Source organism: Oncorhynchus mykiss, chromosome 8, assembly GCF_057628025.1.
Source record: "Oncorhynchus mykiss isolate SJ-2025 chromosome 8, ASM5762802v1, whole genome shotgun sequence".
NCBI classification, from domain to species: domain Eukaryota; kingdom Metazoa; phylum Chordata; class Actinopteri; order Salmoniformes; family Salmonidae; genus Oncorhynchus; species Oncorhynchus mykiss.
The window spans coordinates 73,512,576-73,535,909 of NC_143029.1; the positions used below are offsets into that span (position 1 = coordinate 73,512,576).

At 39.3% G+C, this 23,334-nt stretch overlaps 3 protein-coding genes across 54 annotated transcripts in view; 1 reads left to right on the plus strand and 2 right to left on the minus strand.

Moving 5' to 3' along the window:
- Window positions 1-531: 531 nt before the first annotated feature.
- LOC149982107 (uncharacterized) lies at window positions 532-2,487 on the minus strand. Of its 2 annotated transcripts, none has more exons than XM_090182501.1 (4): window positions 1,762-2,487; window positions 1,471-1,593; window positions 1,245-1,352; window positions 532-984 (listed from the first exon to the last, which is right to left on the minus strand). In XM_090182501.1, the coding sequence occupies exons 1-4, from the start codon at window positions 1,939-1,941 to the stop codon at window positions 820-822; spliced, it is 576 nt and encodes a 191-aa protein (XP_090038627.1). In that variant the 5' UTR covers window positions 1,942-2,487; the 3' UTR covers window positions 532-819. The 2 variants fall into 2 exon arrangements, with proteins under 2 accessions (XP_090038627.1, XP_090038626.1); XM_090182500.1 differs by having other exon boundaries at window positions 532-987.
- Window positions 2,488-7,726: 5,239 nt separating this feature from the next.
- Window positions 7,727-9,528, minus strand: LOC110530481 (uncharacterized). 2 transcript variants are annotated; one of them, XM_036986852.2, is made up of 4 exons: window positions 9,308-9,528; window positions 9,015-9,137; window positions 8,789-8,896; window positions 7,727-8,531 (listed from the first exon to the last, which is right to left on the minus strand). In XM_036986852.2, the coding sequence occupies exons 1-4, from the start codon at window positions 9,485-9,487 to the stop codon at window positions 8,355-8,357; spliced, it is 588 nt and encodes a 195-aa protein (XP_036842747.2). In that variant the 5' UTR covers window positions 9,488-9,528; the 3' UTR covers window positions 7,727-8,354. The 2 variants fall into 2 exon arrangements, with proteins under 2 accessions (XP_036842747.2, XP_036842748.2); XM_036986853.2 differs by having other exon boundaries at window positions 7,727-8,528; window positions 9,308-9,516.
- An 11,785-nt stretch (window positions 9,529-21,313) lies between these two features.
- LOC110530483 (obscurin) overlaps window positions 21,314-23,334 on the plus strand; it is a 92,102-nt gene continuing 90,081 nt past the window's right edge. For all 50 annotated transcript variants that reach the window (XM_090182507.1, XM_090182520.1, XM_090182523.1 and 47 more), the window contains exon 1: window positions 21,314-21,614. The gene's annotated coding sequence lies outside the window, so the exon portion shown is untranslated. The remainder of the gene's footprint in view (window positions 21,615-23,334) is intronic.

Here is a 23,334-nt window from a genome sequence, read left to right on the forward strand (position 1 = left end):
TTACACTTGGCAGTGACGTAAAGTCCCCATGAGTGACAGAACACTGAGCCAATCATGGCGCAACGATCTGTACTTTCTGCTGGCTTGCCCCACCACCACAAAAAGCACTGAGCTAGGCTGAAACACCTGCATTTTGGAGATGCCTTACTCAAGAAAACAGAGAAACAGAACAAAGAGACCATGTTTGTACGCTGCGTTATTATGTCAATGAAATATATATATTTTTTACATTGTTGGCAAACTGATATGTGACACGTATTAATGCCAAAATAACATGCAAAACAGGCAAATGTCTGGCTAAAAATGTGGGGCTCTGCCCCCACCTGCCCTGAATGACAGGTCACTGCTCTTAACTCAATCTGTGTCCAGGAAACCATCCTGACATGTTTCAGCAAAGCCTAAACTGTCGGCCTAACAGAACAACAGAGAAATGATCTTTTTTTAAAGAACAATAAACACAAAAACGAAAAACGTAGAGCTCTCAAAAACTTCCTAAACTGCCATGAAATTACATATTTTACACACAGTGTCTTTTGAAAACTTATTTTGCAGTTTATTAGTGCAGTAAACATGAACTGGAAATAATTTTCGGTAGTTAAAATTCAAAGATTGGCATGTAAGAATAGGTACATTATTACAAACAATGATAGCTACAAAATACAAAACAATTCATAATGTAGACAAAAGAGTTACCAGAAGCATTTTTTTAAAGAAGCTCAAGGTTTCATGTTCACCCATTAACCACAACTTTGAGTGCTTTTGAAGTTTCTTTGATTGGGGAGATATCTTGCAGTTATCCAAAGGGTGTGTTGTGCTGTTCTATGCAGTGAGAGTTCCAACATGGTTTACTCCGCTAGCTCCAGCAATGCTGGAGCCAAACCCAGGACGAGAGCCACTCCCAGGACGACCTCTCCAACCCCCCTTGGAATCTTTTCTACCCATCTTAGGGCCTCCGCTGTCCTTGCCTCTTCTTGTCCGAATCTTCTGCTGTAATCATTAAAAATATGAATTTAAACTTTTAAAAAGGAAAAAGCAGAGCCTTTTTGACCAGACTAATCAGAAAAAGTTATTATTTCAAGAGATGCATGTTTCCACATTCATGAAATTCATAAACTGCTATGCATTTAATGCACTTTAACATCTGCATTTTTTTTATTGCAGATCAACTGTTCTGACACTGTTAGGCTACCTTTAGCATTACGTCCTAACTAATATAGGTAGGGAGATGTTGAGAAATAACTTACAACTTCTGCCTCCATGTATTCACAAGAAATGTCAGACCGGTCAGTGTTGAGGGTGTTGCCAATCTCCAGAATCGGATGTCTGACCTCCATGCTGCACATCATTCGTTTCTATAGAGGAAGGAGTCATTGACAATTAGCCATTTGCCAATCTCAGCTTATTATTGGTCATTTCTTGCGTCCCATGACTATTATCTCACACAATACTGTAAAATCCAATTGTTCTTACCCCATTTTTCTTCAGAGGGCATGGTTGGCCTTGCTGCCCCTGTGCCTTACTGCAGAGCGTCTCCTGCAGGGGGAAGCTCAACCTTACAGACACCTCAGACTGGTCCACATCCTCTGTATTCAACTGGGATCAGAGAGAAAACACAGTATTGTCAATTATTTCAATGGTCACCCCCCCCCCCCCCCCCTATTTAACAAACCATGATACATAAACATTGTTTTGCCCCTCAGCACTGTGTAAATAAGAGGAGGGAAACGTTCATACTGTCAGTCTCACTGTCTCAATACTCACAGTCTCGACTTCCAGCTGGTTCAGAAGCGGATGGAAAGCCTGCTCTTCCACAGGAAGCAGCTGATTTGAAGCAGCTGTGATGATGTCTTCATACCTGGTCTCAGTCTGGGTCTGCCCTCTGACCAGCAGGTTAGCCACAGCGAGCAAGAGGAGAGATCTCACCAGAGCCTTCATCTTCATGTCTGATTCCTACTCTGAGAACCACCTCTGTTTTATAGTCTGTCTTGTTCTTATAGGAAAACCTAGGGTTGAGCAATCCAGGCTTTTGGGAAACCATTGCCTGCAGGTTGTTATGCTTCTTCCAGGACTAGGTTAGGCCTAATCTGTGTCTACGAAAATGGCTCTACATGTTGTCTGCCAATTAGATCAGTCAGACCATTGGCCCCTTTGCAGTATATTGCTAAATTAGATACATATTTTAGTTTAAACAGCGTAATGAACAATTATTCTAATTCTAATAATGTTTGTTAAGATGATGTATGTTTTATATTCTACTTTATACATGCTAAAACAGTCATCCGTTATGGGCTAGACTATGATGATCTGTAATGTCTACTACACTTTAAAAAAAGTTGTTGAGTGAAATTAGCACTCGTCAAACTTGGACGTGTATTAAGTATACATGTAAAGTGGACTTAAGTGCTAAACACCTAAACATACACCATGCCATGGGTCCTCAGATCCTAAGAAGGTTCTACAGCTGCACCATCCTGACTGTTTGCATCACTGCCTGGTATGGAAACTGCTCGGACTCTGAACGCAAGGCACTACAGAGGGTAGTGCGTACGGCCCAGTACATCACTGGGGCCAAGGTTCCTGCCATCCAGGACCTCCACACCAGGCAGTGTCAGAGAAAGGCCGTAAAAATGTTCAAAGACTCCAGCCACCCTAGTTATAGACTGTTCTCTCTGCTACCGCACGGCAAGGGGTACCGGAGTGCCAAGTCTAGGTCCAAAATGCTTAACAGCTTCTTCCCCCAAGCCTTAAACCTCCTGAACAGCTTATCAAATGGCTACCCAGACCCCTCTTTTACGCTGCTGCTACTCATTGTTTATTTTTATGCATAGTCACTTTAACTCTCCCTCCATGTACATATTACCTCAATTATCTCGACTAACCGGTGCCACCGTACATTGACTCTGTACCAGTCCCCCTGTATATTGCCTCAGCAATATACAACAGACATATGGAGGTTTGTGTTCTTTAGTGGCGTATGCTTCTGAAGGTGCTGGCCAAGTAGCAGTAGGAAAGCTTAGCCAGGAAAAAAAGTGTTGTGAAACGTCTCATGACTCATGTTCCCCCGTCACTCAAAATGTGTGTTGCAATTCGCTTAGAACCTTTTATTTCCCAATCTGACTGCCACTATGTCAAGGCACTGTCAAATGTAAACACATATCAGAAAACTTTACAGCTACACAAAATGTTCCGTTTCTAGATCTAGTATATCTGTATGCTAGATGTTATTGATTTGCATCATTTTGAATTGAAGAGGTGAAGAACATTAGGCTACTGATCTACTGTATGTTTTCCTTGTGGGTTGGTAATGTGGGGCAATTTAATACTCAGGTTTAATGGCATGCATTTTAAATGGTTATATATCAGTATGTGGGCAGATATCACAATGCAGTCTATTGTTCATAACAGTAGGCCTATACTATATGCATATGTTGATACCTTTACTTTGACTGTATAGATCAACAATTATGTTCCAAGATCAAAAAGATTTTCAGATTGTCACATTATTGTCACCCATGATGTAACTGTATCAAGTCTGCTCTCAATTGTAGATCCACCGCAGTATACACAGTAGCAATAATAATAACAATTATATTTATTGGGAAATATACATATAGTGCTTTTCAAGGACTCAATGTCACTTAAACTAGTTCTTTATTGCATAGACTATAATTTGCTAGCTCACCGAGTAATACTGTCTCATTCTCGTCATCTCCTGGACATGCTGTGAAACCTCTTCTCTTGTTATCTTGCCAAAAACATTTGCATGTCTGAGTCACCAACATCATACACACTTGACTGTAGACGGCAGAGGTCACGTGAAAGACCGAAAGAGGGTTGGATCCTCTGCAACAAAGGCATTTCAACCGCTTTATCTATTTGGATATTTTTTTGTTGTCATGTTTGAAAACAAAATACATTTACATTTCCAGACATTTATTTTCACACACCTTCCTATTTTGTTTCAATTTACATGAACACATATATAGAAGTGTCACTACAAATCAACTTGAATAGAGTTCAGTACTGCTGTAGTGTTGTTGTTGTAGTACTGTCTGGAGATGAGTCACACTAAAGTAGCTTCTCTATGCTTGTCTATAGCAGCTGCTGTAAGAATCCCTTCATTTACACAGATGTACATGTGCAGCAATGTAAAGGCACAAATGGCACACTCGCAACAACTCAAGATGGACTGTGAAAATTCACATGCACCTATAAAACACAAACGCATGTAGACAGAAAAACACATACAACAACAAAAAAGTACACATATGATGAATGTAATGCTCAGTTATAATAATGTAATTCAAATGTACCACAAAACATATGTTGTTTATGGTTTTCGCATAACTACAGTAAATTGTATGCATGACATTGAGCCCTAAGTTTGAATGTTACAGTATGAAGCTATGCACAAAGCTGGAGACATTGGAACTTGACATGCCAATACCAAGTATGCAGTGGCGTGCCGTGGGCCTGGGGCCTGTGGCCTGGGCCTTCAGTGAGGTCCTACACAGTCCCCTTCGAATGAATCCACCTCTTATTACCATCATTATGATGCCATGGCTCTAGACACTATACTTTTAGACAGAAACGCAGTATAACCAGGTGTTGCGTCACCTTGAAATTGACATTTTTATTCAGACAATTGCAGGGGAAGAGTACAATACAGTACAGTTCAACTAATAGGCAAGAACATAGTCGAGTGCAACAAAGTTATATTAATATTCTTCTTCTATCCATTTCTGGTCCACAAACTTTGAGCTTTAAGTCCCAAAAAAAAAAACAATACAGTTCCTGTTTACCCAAAAACATGACACAATCAATGAGTCTTTTCAATATTTCCCTATTTTTCTTCACCTTTTCATTGTGCAGCTCCGTTGCCCTGCGCGGGGGGGACTGGTACAGAGTCAATGTACGGTGGCACCGGTTAGTCGAGATAATTGAGGTAATATGTACATGGAGGGAGAGTTAAAGTGACTATGCATAAAAATAGACAACTCAAGTTTGCAAAGCCAGTGTGGCTCCAAACACCAAATAGATCACTTGCCAAAAATAGGCATTCCTAGCAGTACAGTTTGCAGTGCTTCTCGGAGTCTGTGAGCCATTGATAGCGCTCGTAGTTGGAACTTTGAAAGTGGCGAACGAACCCCTTTCCCGCCTGTGACAGGCTTTGTAGCGACCTCTCCTTACAATGTCTAACTTTTCTTGAAAAGTTTGTCTTGAGAATGGCGTTATAATTATATCCTCGACCAAATCGATATCTTTTCCTCCTTCTGCCATTGTGGGTTGAAAAAACAGCTTAGTAGTACGCAAATTAATTTGTTTATCAAATTCAGTTTCCTAGTTCTGAGGTTCTGCATAGACCTGCCCATAGGACATGCCTCTCAATATTGGTAATCCAATCAAAAGACGTGCACGCACTACGCCTGCTAGCTGGCTCCTGTGTAACACTGGAGCCAGCCAGCAGGCTTACAATAGCCAACTCTAAAGCTGATTGGTTGACACTAAATTTTCATTTCCATTCACTTTAAGCTACAAGCGCCCACACTGTTGATTCTGAAGGCCTGAGGGCAGATTTTAGACCCCTGGCAACACATGATGGCTGAATATGATTGGATAAAAGATCTAACATAACGACCAGCCCTCCAAATCTCAACCTGGGGCTGGAAGCAGTGCAACCAAGAGGAAAGCTATGAAATGAAGAGTATAACTCTTACTCTGGGGAATAATTTAATACATATTTGTGGGAAAATATATATTTTTAAAAATTATATTCTGATGATGTTTAGGCCAGCAGAGAAGGCCTTGCTGGCCCTGACGGCCCACCACTGTAAGTATGGAATTTCAATTTTGACATTGTGTCCATCATGACATTGAAGTGTCGGTCTCATTGATCAAAAATAGTACAAGCATAAATTGATAGCAAAACATGGCTATATGTATTACTGTACATGTGATAAACCGCCTGTAATTCTAAAAGCAGATACAGTACAACTATGTATTTAGTTTATGTGATCCTCTATCCAATTTGCCTATCCTCTATCAGGTACAGTATAAGCATTTTTAGGTCCACTATATAAGACCTCAGAATTTACTGTAGTGTTAGGCTTGATCAGAGAGGAGTAACGGAACTAATGTTTTCACTTATTTGTGCGCTATGAACCAATAAGCCAACGAACCAACAAGAAGAAAACAAGGTAGCTCCCCTGATCTGCCGGGGAGAGATGGAACTAGCCATGACTACGCATTTTTAGGTCCACTATATAAGACCTCAGTATTTCCTGTATTGTCAGGCTCTCAACGATCACCTAAGGGTGGTCGTTGACCAGCTTCATTATTGCAATAATTTAGCGATATTAAAGTATGATTGTTTGAAGAAATAAAAGTCACTCCTTATTGGTTAGAATTTCCACATCTTACCACTTACCACGGTCCCAACATCTTACCACTGCTACACCTGGATATCAGTGGAGCCTTGTCTGGCAGCGAAACAGTTCATTCAGCCTCATTTACTACCTTTAAAAAAAATAGCTGATACTGTATGTTTGACTTGCTTAAACAAATGTGGTTTCTAATGACAATTGAGATGTAAAAACTATGGCATAAGGGGACGACAAGCGGATAAGAGGCAATCCGTAATTTTGATTAGGACGGACGTAACGTTAGTCAATATAACTATTTGTTCAGCAACAGAATTCAGAACATGGGCCGTTCTTACAGTATTATCCCTGTACACCAAGTTAGAACCGTATAATAAATAAAGGGGGCATATAAGCAGATAATGAAAGCTCTTACAATATTAGATTATTACATTTCTCTAAAACAGGTTATAGGCTACCTTAGAACAGTCAGAACAGTAGGCGAAATTAAGATGGGTAAATAGACCAAATTATTAGGGTGAGACAAATGCACTACTAACATCTTACTACACAACATACACTTAGTATTGCTTTCTTAGCTACAGTATACATATCTTCCTGGCATATTACATCATTTACGAAGCTGAATACATTACATTGTTTTACTCAAATTGTTGTGCTCGGCTCACTTGAACAGGAAGGTAATGCGGCGGTCCTCCAAGTTAACAGTTGTTTTGATCATCATGCTTCATTGACAGCATGGCCAATTTTTAATGTTTATCATTTTAAACTTGGAAAAGAGCCCCTTAATCCCAGATTTGTGTCCACACAGCCACTGTCACTGATTCCTTCCAAACCACTCGTTGAATTATTTGTGATTTCCAACTTGTTGTGTAATGTTTATGTCTAACCGCCGATGAGCACCGATACGTTTTATTTCTAATTTCTCTTCATTATTTCTATTCATATGACAAGGATTAAAAAGGATTTGCCAGTAGATTGTCAACTTGATTCATGATGATGACTGCTAGCTAAGATTTTGAAGGTATGATGTTGACATGAACAGTCCAGTCAAATCTGCTGTACATATAACGTGATTTTACATCATTTTATCTGTGAACAATGACCATGGGCCTTCTTGGATGGGCACGTCAATGGCAGCAACCGAAGAGCTAGCATTTTCAATGTCTCCTGTTACACTTGGCAGTGACGTAAAGTCCCCATGAGTGACAGAACACTGAGCCAATCATGGCGCAACAATCCGTACTTTCAGCTGGCTTGCCCCACCACCACAAAAAGCACTGACATAGGCTGAAACACCTGCATTTTGGAGATGCCTTACTCAAGAAAACAGAAAAGAGACCATGTTTGTATGCTGCTTTATTATGTCAATGAAATATATATATTTTTACATTGTTGGCAAACTGATATGTGACACGTATTAATGCCAAAATAACATGCAAAACAGGCAAATGTCTGGCTAAAAATGTGGGGCTCTGCCCCACCTGCCCTGAATGACAGGTCACTGCTCTTAACTCAATCTGTGTCCAGGAAACCATCCCGACATGTTTCAGCAAAGCCTAAACTGTTGGCCTAACAGAACAACAGAGAAATGATCTTTTTTTAAAGAACAATAAACACAAAAACGTAGAGCTCTCAAAAACTTCCTAAACTGCCATGAAATTACATATTTTACACACAGTGTCTTTTGAAAACTTATTTTGCAGTTTATTAGTGCAGTAAACATGAACTGGAAATAATTTTCGGTAGTTAAAATTCAAAGATTGGCATGTAAGAATAGGTACATTATTACAAACAATGATAGCTACAAAATACAAAACAATTCATAATGTAGACAAAAGAGTTACCAGAAGCATTTTTTTAAAAGAAGCTCAAGGTTTCATGTTCACCCATTAACCACAACTTTGAGTGCTTTTGAAGTGTCTTTGATTGGTGAGATATCTTGCAGTTATCCAAAGGGTGTGTTGTGCTGTTCTATGCAGTGAGAGTTCCAACATGGTTTACTCCGCTAGCTCCAGCAATGCCGGAGCCAAACCCAGGACGAGAGCCACTCCCAGGACGACCTCTCCAACCCCCCTTGGAATCTTTTCTACCCATCTTAGAGCCCCTAGGGCCTCCGCTGTCCTTGCCTCTTCTTGTCCGAATCTTCTGCTGTAATCATTAAAAATATGAATTTAAACTTTTAAAAAGGAAAAAGCAGAACCTTTTTGACCAGACTAATCAGAAAAAGTTATTATTTCAAGAGATGCATGTTTCCACATTCATGAAATTCATAAACTGCTATGCATTTAATGCACTTTAACATCTGCATTTTTTTTATTGCAGATCAACTGTTCTGACACTGTTAGGCTACCTTTAGCATTACGTCCTAACTAATATAGGTAGGGAGATGTTGAGAAATAACTTACAACTTCTGCCTCCATGTATTCACAAGAAATGTCAGACCGGTCAGTGTTGAGGGTGTTGCCAATCTCCAGAATCGGATGTCTGACCTCCATGCTGCACATCATTTGTTTCTATAGAGGAAGGAGTCATTGACAATTAGCCATTTGCCAATCTCAGCTTATTATTGGTCATTTCTTGCGTCCCATGACTATTATTTCACACAATACTGTAAAATCCAATTGTTCTTACCCCATTTTTCTTCAGAGGGCATGGTTGGCCTCGCTGCCCCTGTGCCTTACTGCAGAGCGTCTCCTGCAGGGGGAAGCTCAACCTTACAGACACCTCAGACTGGTCCACATCCTCTGTATTCAACTGGGATCAGAGAGAAAACACAGTATTGTCAATTATTTCAATTTTCACCCCCCCCCCCCCCCCCCCTATTTAACAAACCATGATACATAAACATTGTTTTGCCCCTCAGCACTGTGTAAATAAGAGGAGGGAAACGTTCATACTGTCAGTCTCACTGTCTCAATACTCACAGTCTCGACTTCCAGCTGGTTCAGAAGCGGATGGAAAGCCTGCTCTTCCACAGGAAGCAGCTGATTTGAAGCAGCTGTGATGATGTCTTCATACCTGGTCTCAGTCTGGGTCTGCCCTCTGACCAGCAGGTTAGCCACAGCGAGCAAGAGGAGAGATCTCACCAGAGCCTTCATCTTCATGTCTGATTCCTACTCTGAGCACCACCTCTGTTTTATAGTCTGTCTTGTTCTTATAGGAAAACCTAGGGTTGAGCAATCCAAGCTTTTGGGAAACCACTGCCTGCAGGTTGTCATGCTTCTTCCAGGACTAGGTTAGGCCTAATCTGTGTCTACGAAAATGGCTCTACATGTTGTCTGCCAATTAGATCAGTCAGACCATTGGCCCCTTTGCAGTATATTGCTAAATTAGATACATATTTTAGTTTAAACAGCGTAATGAACAATTATTCTAATTCTAATAATGTTTGTTAAGATGATGTATGTTTTGTATTCTACTTTATACATGCTAAAACAGTCATCCGTTATGGGCTAGACTATGATGATCTGTAATGTCTACTACACTTTAAAAAAAGTTGTTGAGTGAAATTAGCACTCGTCAAACTTGGACGTGTATTAAGTATACATGTAAAGTGGACTTAAGTGCTAAACACCTAAACATACACAACTTAATTGACCAGGAGAGATAGTTGACAAGCAAACATAATTGGATGGCAAGAATTATCACAGACGTCCTTGTCTGTGTGATATGTTTCTTGTTGAATATACAAAACAGTGTAAAACTTTTTTTATATATACAGTGCCTTCAGAAAGTATTCATACCATTTGACTTATTTCACATTTTGTTGTGTTACATTTTAGCAAATGTATTGAAAATGAAAGATCAAATTTACTTAAGGATTCACACCCCTGAGTCAATACATGTTAGAATCACTTTTCTGGGTAAGTCTTTAAGAGATTTGCCCACCTGGATTGTACAATATTTGTTCTGACCAACTGGCAAGTGGCTTCGCTGAATTTTTCAACCTCTCTATGACTGAGTCTGTAACACCAACATGTTTCAAGCAGACCACTATAGTCCGTGTGCCCAAGATCACTATGGTAACCTGCCTAAATGACTTGCCTACCGACCCGTAGCACTCACGTCTGCAGCCATGAAGTGCTTTGAAAGGCTGTTCAGGGCTCACATTAACACCATTATCCCAGAAACCCTAGACTCACTCCAATTAGCATACCGCCCAAACAGATCCTCAGATGATGCAATCTCTATTGCACTCAACACTGCCCTTTCCCACCTGGACAAAAGCAACTCCTATGTGAGAAAGCTATTCATTGACTACAACTCAGCATTCAACACTATAGTGCCCTCAAAGATCATCACTTAGCTAAGGACCCGGGGACTTAACACCTCCCTCTGCAACTGGATCCTGGACTTCCTGACGAGCCGCCCCCCAGGTGGTGAGGGTGGTAGGTAGCAACACATCTGCCACGTTGATCAACACATCTGCCACATCTGCCACCTCAGGGGTGCGTGCTCAGTCCCTTCATGTACTCCCTGTTCACTCATGACTGTACTCCCTGTTCACTCACGACTCCAAGACCATCATCAAGTTTGCCGATAACACAACAGTGGTAGGCCTGATCACTGACAACGATGAGACAGCCTATAGGGAGGAGGTCAGAGACCCGGCCGTGTGGTGCCAGGACAACAACCTCTCCCTCAACGTGATCAAGACAATGGAGATGATTGTGGACTACAGGAAAAGGAGGACCGAGCACATCCCCATTCTCATCGATGGGGCTGTAGTGGAGCAAGTTGAGAACTTCAAGTTCCTTGGTGTCCACATCCCCAACAAACTATCATGGTACAAACACACCAAGACAGTCGTGAAGATGGCACGACAAAACCTATTCCCCCTCAGGAGATTGAAAAGATTTGCCATGGGTCCTCAGATCCTAAGAAGGTTCTACAGCTGCACCATCCTGACTGTTTGCATCACTGCCTGGTATGGAAACTGCTCGGACTCTGAACGCAAGGCACTACAGAGGGTAGTGCGTACGGCCCAGTACATCACTGGGGCCAAGGTTCCTGACATCCAGGACCTCCACACCAGGCAGTGTCAGAGAAAGGCCGTAAAAATGTTCAAAGACTCCAGCCACCCTAGTTATAGATTGTTCTCTCTGCTACCGCACGGCAAGGGGTACCGGAGCGCCAAGTCTAGGTCCAAAATGCTTAACAGCTTCTTCCCCCAAGCCTTAAACCTCCTGAACAGCTTATCAAATGGCTACCCAGACCCCTCTTTTACGCTGCTGCTACTCATTGTTTATTTTTATGCATAGTCACTTTAACTCTCCCTCCATGTACATATTACCTCAATTACCTCCACCGTACATTGACTCTGTACCGGTCCCCCTGTTTATTTCCTCAGCAATATACAGCAGACATGTGGAGGTTAGTGTTCTTTAGTGGCGTATGCTTCTGAAGGTGCTGGCAAGGTAGCAGTAGGAAAGCTTAGCCAGGAAAAAAAGTGTTGTGAAACGTCTCATGACTCATGTTCCCCCGTCACTCAAAATGTGTGTTGCAACTCGCTTAGAACCTTTTATTTCCCAATCTGACTGCCACTATGTCAAGGCACTGTTAAATGTAAACACATATCAGAAAACTTTACAGCTACACAAAACGTTCCGTTTCTAGATCTAGTATATCTGTATGCTAGATGTTATTGATTTGCATCATTTTGAATTGAAGAGGTGAAGAACATTAGGCTACTGATCTACTGTATGTTTTCCTTGTGGGTTGGTAATGTGGGGCAATTTAATATTCAGTTTCAATGACATGCATTTTAAATGGTTATATATCAGTATGTGGGCAGATATTACAATGCAGTCTACTGTTCATAACAGTAGGCCTATACAATATGCATATGTTGATACCTTTACTTTGACTGTATAGATGAACAATTATGTCCCAATTATGTCCCAGTTATGTCCCAAGATAAAAAAAAAAATTCAGATTGTCACATTATTGTCACCCATGATGTAACTGTATCAAGTCTGCTCTCAATTGTAGATCCACCGCAGTATACACTGTAGTAATAATAATAACAATTATATTTATTGGGAAATATACATATAGTGCTTTTCAAGGACTCAATGTCACTTAAACTAGTTTTTTATTGCATAGACTATAATTTGCTAGCTCACCAAGTAATACTGTCTCATTCTCGCCATCTCCTGGACATGCTGTGAAACCTCTTCTCTTGTTATCTTCCCAAAAACATTTGCATGTCTGAGTCACCAACATCATACACACTTGACTGTAGACGGCAGAGGTCACGTGAAAGACCGAAAGAGGGTTGGATCCTCTGCAACAAAGGCATTTCAACCGCTTTATCTATTTGGATATTTTTTTGTTGTCATGTTTGAAAACAAAATACATTTACATTTCCAGACATTTATTTTCACACACCTTCCTATTTTGTTTCAATTTACATGAACACATATATAGAAGTGTCACTACAAATCAACTTGAATAGAGTTCAGTACTGCTGTAGTGTTGTTGTTGTAGTACTGTCTGGAGATGAGTCACACTAAAGTAGCTTCTCTATGCTTGTCTATAGCAGCTGCTGTAAGAATCCCTTCATTTACACAGATGTACATGTGCAGCACTGTAAAGGCACAAATGGCACACTCGCAACAACTCAAGATGGACTGTGAAAATTCACATGCACCTATAAAACACAAACGCATGTAGACAGAAAAACACATACAACAACAAAAAAACACACATATGATGAATGTAATGCTCAGTTATAATAATGTAATTAAAATGTACCACAAAACATATGTTGTTTATGGTTTTCGCATAACTACAGTAAATTGTATGCATGACATTGAGCACTAAGTTTGAATGTTACAGTATGAAGCTATGCACAAAGCTGGAGACATTTACACAGATGTACATGTGCAGCACTGTAAAGGCACAAAAGTCACCTCAGTTGCTGTAGGAGTAGTGACCGCTTGCTGTTAATGTCTTTTGGGTGTTTACTGAGGGGTGTGGAAAAGATTTACAACTCGCCTCTAGACCAGCTGGTTTTTTCAGCATGCTCTGATAATATTCTCACTCGCAACAACTCAAGATGGACTGTGAAAATTCACATGCACCTATAAAACACACACACATGTAGACAGTAAAACACATACAACAACAAAAAAACACACATATGATGAATGTAATGCTCAGTTATAATAATGTAATTAAAATGTACAAAAAAATATATGTCGCATAACTACAGTAAATTGTATGCATGACATTGAGCACTAAGTTTGAATGTTACAGTATGAAGCTATGCACAAAGCTGGAGACATTGGAACTTGACATGCCAATACCAAGTATGGAAATTCTCTTTTGACATTGTGTCCATCATGACATTGAAGTGTCGGTCTCATTGATCAAAAATAGTACAAACATAAATAGATAGCAAAACATGGCTATATGTATTACTGTACATGTGATAAACCGCCTGTAATTCTAAAAGCAGATACAGTACAACTATGTATTAAGTTTATGTGATCCTCTATCCAATTTGACTATCCTCTATCAGGTACAGTATAAGCATGAAAAATTATACACCTTGCCTTGTCACTGAAACATAATATTATTAGTCTTTCCATTGTTTTTCAAAAGCATGACTGTCAGTCTACAATTCATTAATTAATTAGTCTCTAGGACTATTATTTTAGCCCAGGACATACAGTAACTCAGTAAAGACATGAAGTCTGAATTCAAGTCGTCCGTGGCAATAGAGACTTAGTAATGTTAGGATTACCCTCCGCTAGAGTTTCAGAGTTTAAATAAGAGCCATCGGAGGCCTGCTGTTGTCAGTCACACAGTAAGCTAAGCAGAGCAGAGGGGGAAAGCCCAGTGAGAGGACTAGGACCATGATATGGCTTGACGGCAAACAGTCAGGCAGGTGCTGCATCAGCTTTGCACTACCTCTACTTTATTCCTATAATAAACCATATTTAATTCAGATTGCAGCTGAAGTAGACCATGCTTTGAACCAGAGCCATATAAGCTCATATGGTTCTGCTTTGAACTGTTTGCCCAGTGGCGTAGTGCACTTTCGTGGTACCCCCGCAAGGTTCGAGCAAAATTGTATAGCTAATCTTATGCTATTTTACACATTATTCCATTAGGCTCAGAGAAAATAGCGCTGTTAGAGCTAATTTCCTGTATAAAAAAAAAGATAAGTCATTGCCCATAACATGATATGCTATCTGGGGAGTGGGGAGCCCCCCCCCCCTGATATTTAATAGCTTATTCATAGGTTGCACCTCTGCCACTCATTGAGTAGAATGCTCAGTTGGGCATAAGTCCAAAACAAACCTACTTCCATCCAATGAGATGCAGTTTGTTCTGTAGTCCCATAATAGGAGGGATGATTTCTATATTGATTGTCTTTGAATTGCTCTCTTGATTGATTTGAATGAACTTTGGTAAACAGAGACATAAGAACACAATGCTGTATGTTGTCCGTAATGGCAAATTCGGAGCAACTCCATGGTAAGAAATGTGACTGTTCCTGGTGCAAATACAATGTCCTATCCCATCCTATCTAGCCCTATGCCCTCTCTAAATCATGGCATTGAATGTGTTAGCAGGATTATCTCTCTTCACAACTGGCTATGTGATTATTGCAGCTCAATGGGTGTAACTTTTGTTGACAATTTTGCTACCTTTTGGAAACAAAACACGTTTATAAGGAGGATGGGATTCACCCAAATAATTTGCATTCCTGGATCCTTTCACAGCATCATAAGGCTGCGTTGAGACAATGTCTTATCAATGACCCAAGCCCAGCTCAGCTCAGCTAATCCCTACCATTGTGTTGCTGAGTTTTTATAATGCTTCAGCAAATGTACATTATCCCAGTGTTGGTGTTGGTGCGAGTGTTGGTAGACACAATGTAAGTAACCTAATGTATGTCCCTCTAACTGCCCTGAATGCCTCTGCTGATCCTACAGCAATTGTATGCAGTAATCATGTGCCTATGAACCGGGGCTATACTGTTAGCACTGATGCGGTGTGCCCTAGTAGGAAGTCCACTGTGTGCAGCTCAGCCTGCACTAACATACATAGCATGGGCATGTCTACTGCTGCTAAGCTTTCCAGTAAAACTAGGAAAACAATCAAATATCACAGAAAAGTTCTAAAATAGCCCACTTTAACATATGTAGCTTAGGAAACAAGGTTCATCAAATGAATAACTTGCTACAGTAGTAACAGATGACATTCATATTCTGACAATCTCATTTAGATAATCTCATTTAGATAATACCTTTGATGAAACAGTGGTAGCAAAACATGGTTATAACATCTACAGAAAATACAGAAATGCCCATGCTGGAGGTGTTGCTGTTTATATTCAGAACCACATTCTTGTAAAGCTTATGGGTAAAGGTTCATCTGCCTCACTTAAAGCCCATTCGGGTGGGATGTTGTTATAGACCACCAAGTGCTAACAGTCAGTATCTGGATAACGTGTGAAATGCTTTATAATGTATTTGATATCAACAGAGAGGTATATTTTCTGGGTGATTTAAATATTGACTGATTTTCATCAAGCTGCCCACTTAAAAAAAAGCTTCAAACAGTAACCAGTGCCTGCAACCTGGTTCAGGCTATCAGTCAACCTACCAGGGTAGTTACAAACAGCACAGGAATTAAATCATAAACATGTATTGATCACATCTTTACTAATGCTGCAGAAATTTGCTTGAAAGCTGTATCCAGATCCATAGTATGTAGTGATCACAATATAGTAGCCATATCTAAGAAAACCAATGTTTCAAAGGCTGGGCCTAATATAGTGTATAAGAGAAAGTGTGTGCCCTCTGGCCTGGAGGGAAGCAAAAGTCATTTTGCTACCTAAGAATAGGAAAGCCCCCTTTACTGGCTCAAATCGCCTGTTACCAACCTTTAGTAAACCTTTGGAAAAAATTGTGTCCGACCAGATACAATGCTATTTTACAGTAAACAAATTGACAATAGACTTTCAGCATGCTTATAGGAAAGGACATTCAACAAGCACAGAACTTACACAAATGACCAATGATTGACTGAGAGAAATTGATGCTAAAAAGACTGTAGGGGCTATTTTGTTAGACTTTAGCAATGCTTTTGACGTTATGATTGTAGTCTGCTGTTGTGGCTAGGGCTGTGGCGGTCAAGAAATTTCGCCAGCTGTTATTGTCAAGTAAATAACTGCCGGTCACACAGTAATTGACTGTTAATTAACATAAACACATTTAGCATCTCATGTCTTCCATGCATAGCCTACAAGCCACTGATGCAGACCTTTGAAACGTCTACATAAAAAAAATCCATGTCTAATAAATCTATGTAATATAGCCTACACCATCACAATTATTCCATCTCTTATAAATCTATGAAATACAGCCTACACCTTCACAATAAATCCATGTCTAATAAATCTATGTAATATAGCCTACACCATCACAATTATTCCATCTCTTATAAATCTATGAAATACAGCCTACACCTTCACAATAAATCCATGTCTAATAAATCTATGTAATATAGCCTACACCATCACAATTATTCCATCTCTTATAAATCTATGAAATACAGCCTACACCTTCACAATAAATCCATGTCTAATAAATCTATGTAATATAGCCTACACCATCACAATTATTCCATCTCTTATAAATCTATGAAATACAGCCTACACCTTCACAATAAATCCATGTCTAATAAATCTATGTAATATAGCCTACACCATCACAATTATTCCATCTCTTATAAATCTATGAAATACAGCCTACACCTTCACAATAAATCCATGTCTAATAAATCTATGTAATATAGCCTACACCATCACAATTATTCCATCTCTTATAAATCTATGAAATACAGCCTACACCTTCACAATAAATCCATGTCTAATAAATCTATGTAATATAGCCTACACCATCACAATTATTCCATCTCTTATAAATCTATGAAATACAGCCTACACCTTCACAATAAATCCATGTCTAATAAATATATGTAATATAGCCTACACCATCACAATTATTCCATCTCTTATAAATCTATGAAATACAGCCTACACCTTCACAATAAATCCATGTCTAATAAATCTATGTAATATAGCCTACACCATCACAATAAATCCATGATTTATTTTAGACAGGTCTAAAAAAAACATGATATGAAGAAAATGTAGTCTATTTCAGAACAGAATAGCATACTCTGAGTTGTCTTTATGTTAGGTCCTGTTCTGGCTATGCCATATGGCTGTAGGCTACACTAGTTCATTTAGCAGAAAAGATTTGCATAGAATTCTGTGGCATTATTTTATAGTGTGAAGAATACAATTGAACATAGCTGAATAAAATAGAAGGGGTATTTTCTCCTAAACGATTTGAGGGAGTGCGCACATGCAGCTATTCTGTTTTGAGTGGTTACAATGAAACAGGTCCTCCTATATGAGTTATTTATGGAACTTTAGTTGTGATACAAACGTTGGACTGTATGTTTTGATTTTTAATACATTCTAAGGCTGTATGATGCGACTCTATTGGTGATTTGAAAAAAGTTGCACGTGCCGTTGTGCCCTTGGGTTGCATATAATTATTAGTATTCCTTTCTCCTGGCTCCATGCTCCAAGGCACCTCTCACTCAAGTGGGTCTCTGTCATGTGATCTGGTCTTTCTCACAGGCTACAAGCAACTCTGTGCATCCTTATCCAATTCCGAGGCGCATATTGAAGATATTGGAAGAACTGTCCACATATACTTTTTGTCAGCCAACAAGATGAGTAGACCTAAGGAACAGCAAAAGCACTCACCTATGTCAATCTACTATCCCCCATAGTACAAAAGTTAACTTATTTTATTCTGTGAGAGAAATAAATATTCCAAACAAAGTCTGTGACAGTTGTGGGATGGGATAGGTCCCAAATCAATACAACCATTAGCATCAACAAAAACTTTTTTAAGCAATGATCAGAACGTTTAGCTTAGAAATCTTGTTAAACTATTAGGCTACTTCACATTAGAAATGCAGCAAAGCGCAAATGTTCCATTAACGGGAAAACACCATTCTTAAAAGTGACTGCAAATGCGATTATGCATGTAATGTTTTAATTATAAAGGTGCATTTTTATAGTGAAAATGATCTTCCCCAAACTCATGTGCTGCGAATAGTTGCCAGTTAGACTCTAAACCTGTTGTAAAGCTGATTAATGTTCTTAATTTTAAGAAGTTATTTGGCTATTTTAGTTGTGACACTAACCTTATCAATACATATAGGCCTATGGGCTAGCCTACATGAGGTGTGTGACTATGATTTTCTTGCCTTACTGTACACAAACTTGGCATCATTCACAACTTAAGTGATAATATATAATTCACAAGTGATAGGTTAATATTGCCACCCATCACACTATTATTGATTTATTCTTGTCTTTATATATACCAAATAAATAACATAAAGCTGTCATCAAGGCAAAGGGTGGCTATTTTGAAGAATCTCAAATATAAAATATTTGTTTAACACTTTTTTGGTTACTACATGATTCCATATGTGTTATTTCATAGTTTTGATGTCTTCACTATTATTCTACAATATAGAAAATAGTAAAAATGAATAAAAACCCTTGAATGAGCAGCTGTGTCCAAAACGTTGACTGGTACTGTATGTGTGAAATTAGTTTTAGTTTAGAATGGACCATTATGATGCATCTGTCAGAATAGGGGGGAAAATGCATGTAATCTATGCACTTAAATAGAGAATGGAGGACACTTTTCCCATGGTTCATTTTCATGCCAGCCAGGCAGGCTATACTCCTGTTGTAAAGGAAATAAGTGTGCTTAATATTAGGAAAGTTGAGAAGAAAATATAATAGGCCTAGCCTATAGAAAGCTGATGGAATCCTCCTAAAATTACAATTGGCTCATAACAGGGCAGCAGGGCTGGCCCTTAAATGTACACGGAGAGCTAACATTAATGATGTGCATGTCAATCTCTCATAGCTCAAAGTGGAGGAGAGGTTGACTTCATCACAACTTGTTTTTGTAAGAAGTGTTGACAAACTACAAGCACACAGCTCAGACACCCATGCAAACCCCACAAGACATTCCACCAGAGGTCTCTTCACAATCCCCAAGTCCAGAACAGACTATGGGAGGTACACAGTACTACACAGAGCCATAACTACATGGGACTCTATTCCACATCAGGTAACTGTTGCAAGCTGTAGAATCAGATTTAAATAACTGATAAAAAATATACCTTATGGAACAGCGTGGTCTGTGAAGAGACACAAATACAGGTACACAAAAAACAGCTTCATGAGGTAGTCACGTGGAATGCATTTAAATTAAAGGTGTGCCTCATTAAAAGTTAATTTGTGGAATTTCTTTACTTAATGCATTTGACCCAATCAGTTGTGATGTGACAAGGTGGGGAGGTATATAGAAGATAGACCTATTTAGTAAAAGACCAAGTCCATAATAAGGCAAGAACAGCTCAAATAAGCAAAGAGAAACAACAGACCATTATTACTTTAAGTCAGTCAATACGGAACAATTCAAGAACGTTGAAAGTTTCTTCAAGTGCAGTCGCAAAAACCATCAAGCACTATGATGAAACTGGCTCTCCTGAGGACCGCCACAGGAATGGAAGACCCAGAGTTACCTCTGCTGCAAAGGGTAAGTTCATCAGAGTTACCAGCCTCAGAAATATCTGCCCAAATAAATGCTTCACTGAGTTCAAGTAACAGACACATCTCAAAATCAACAGAGGAGACTGAGGAGACTGTGTGAATCAGGTCTTCATAGTCAAATTGCTGCAAATAAACCACTACTAAAGGACACCAATTAGAAGAAGAGACTTGCCAAGAAACATGAGCAATGGACATTAGACTGGTGGAAATTTGTCCATTGGACTGGAATTAACATTGGAGATTTTTGGTTCCAACCGCTGTGTCTTTGTGAGACGCTGTGTGGGTGAACAGATGATCTCTGCATGTGTATTTCCCACCGTAATGGGGTGTTATGGTGTGGGGGTGCTTTGCTGGTGACACTGTCTGTGATTTATTTAGAATTCAAGGCACACTTAACCAGCATGGCTACCACAGCATTCTGCAGCGAAACGCCATCCCATCTGGTTTGGGCTTAGTGGGACTATCATTTTCAACAGGACAATGACCCATCACACCTCCAGGTTGTGTAAGGGCTATTTGACCAAGAAGGAGAGTGATGGAGTGCTGACCTGGCCTCCACAATCACCAGACCTCAACCCAATTGTGGTAGTTTGGGATGAATTGGACTGCGGAGTGAAGGAAAAGCAGCCAACAAGTGCTCAGCATATGTGGGAACTCCTTCAAGACTGTTGGAAAATAATTCCAGGTGAAGCTGATTGAGAGAATGCCAAGAGTGTGCAAAGCTGTCATGAAGGCAGAGGGTGGCTATTTGAAGAATCTCAAATATAAAATATATTGTGATTTGTTTAACACTTTCTTTGGTTACTACATGATTCCACATGTGTTATTTCATAGTTTTGATGTCTTCACGATTATTCTACAATGTAGAAAATAGTAAAAATAAATAAAAATCTTGAATGAGTAGGTGTTATAAAACTTTTTACCGGTAGTGTAAATTGTGGTATTGTTGTATGGTGGGGTTTTTTGTGTTGTGGATAAGTAGTGGTGTAGCGATGTTATGTGATTTACTGTTTAATTGTTTGCTTAATTGTAATGCAAGTGCCTTGATGTGCTTAGACCCCAGGAAGAGTTGCTGCTCCCTTGGCAGAAGCTAATCTGCATGCATAATAAAATACAAAAAAATACTAATACAAATGTTTGATGGCCCTCATATGCACAATTTTTAATCTGTTGTTATGAGGTAGGCTAGTCAAGGTAGATAAGCTATACCAGCCTGTCCAGCCCCCTGCTCCAGCACCCAGGCTATATCTACAGTAAATGACAAGTCTATTTTGGGAAGGAGGCTGCACCATAATAGGAACGTCAGCTACTTGGCATCATGAGATACCAATGAAGAAAAAAGAAACACCCGTAGTCAAACACCCACTGCAGGAGACTGGGGGATGTTATACCGCCCTGGATACAAATCATCATTGTAGGAATATTGACCAAACATAAATTTGTTGAATCTCAACGGCAAAGATTGCATCATCTTTCGGACTGTAAAACTTTGTTAAAGTTTTCGTCCACATGTTTCAGTGCTTGTTTTACCAGAGAGTGTCTGAAGACTCAAGGTGAGAAAATTATTGCTGAAATTGAATTAACCCAGTTCCCAGTTGAAATAGTCTAAATGTAAATTAAATTTGCAATAACTGAACAACATAAATTGTAATTTAATCAGGCCTAATTAATGTAGGCCTATTTTTAAATGTCGAGTTTCTTATTTTTAGACAAATCATCTTCATTAGTGTGCTGTTCTATGTTTGTGGTGACAGTTTTACACGGTCTAAAACCTATGTTTTTATAACTTATATGTTGAATTGCAATGAGTAACTTATAGGTCGAAGAAGACCATATCTAAAATGTTTTTTGCCGACTATCTACAGTATATCAAACCATCTACATAAAACATGTATGATCTATTTGCATCATTGTATTGGTACATTTATCAAACAATATCGAATAACGAAGCTTTTCCTTCTCTTGCGGGTTCTCTACCAAACAGCTGAACTGTCTTTGCTACTACAAATGGCAATGGACAGAGACGCGGCCTGACAGCTGAGGTTATTTTTGGGACAGGCAGCTCAGGGGAGGGAGGTGACAAAGATGGCAAATGTCACCCTTTCATATACAATATTTGCTGTATTTAACTGGGTTAAAACAGCATTTATGGTAATCTGACAGTGCGCTGATCAGTTTGGGTAGGCTACAGGCCTAATAAACCACCTGCTCCCCTCTGGATACGCCTTTTTAGCAAGTGTGTGGGTGTTATTTGATCTTGATATGGGTCTGGTTGATGTCATATGCGACTGTGCTCCTCAAGTCTGGTCCTGCAGACTCAAATAATGTATTAATAAAGAATGTGCACCCCTGTGGGTCCCAGGACCAGAATTGAAGAACAGTTACGCCTATGGTACCAACTAATCTAAACATTCCACTTCAGTAGGCTAGTATTGTTTTAAGTGTAACAAATAGGCAGAAACCTATGAAATATGCACTTCTCACCCAAAAACCTACTGTCGGCTATTATTTTGGAAAGAATGAGGAGGATTGTTTTTCTATGCATCCCTCTGTCACTCTAGAATCTGCCTCCCTCTTGGTTAGCTCTGATGATTATTTATCATCAGTTGGACATTTTTTGCTAGAATATGATCCATTTTGTGGTTGTTACTTGTAATCTTGTTAGCCTACTCTGTATCACAGTGTTTTAGTTGGAAATCTGTCCTGGGTAGGCAAATGTGCTGTACAAAACAATAAAACTGCAGATTGTTACATTGAATGGGACAATTTTATGTTCGACCTTCATAGAGACATTATTTACAATATTTAAATCAGTATTCTGTATTGTTTATGTAAATGTAAACAGATGAAGGCTGAGTGATTTGCTCTATAAATGTTTTAACTACTGAGATATCATTGTTATCTGTCCTCAATGCATATCTTACATTTTGGAAAATATGTTTTGTTGACTTCCATTGCAGACAGACGTCACTAAAAATATCTAGGCCATAAGTGAGACATGTTAACACATTCCTCCAAGTTCCGATGAAAACAATCTTAGTTTACAGCAAACAATTAACTCTACAATGGCCCACCCAAACACAGTGTGAACCTATGTGTGAACAAGGTTTTCCAAACTTTAGTCATTACTTGCTGATGTAGAGTTACATTATTATGTCAGGCATGAGAAGGATGAGACACTAGAGGCTGTGTAGTGTCATGCAAGTTTGACATTCCAGTTCAAGAGGCAAGTGATTTAAATGATTGACAATAAGATTAGAAGGATATCTCATA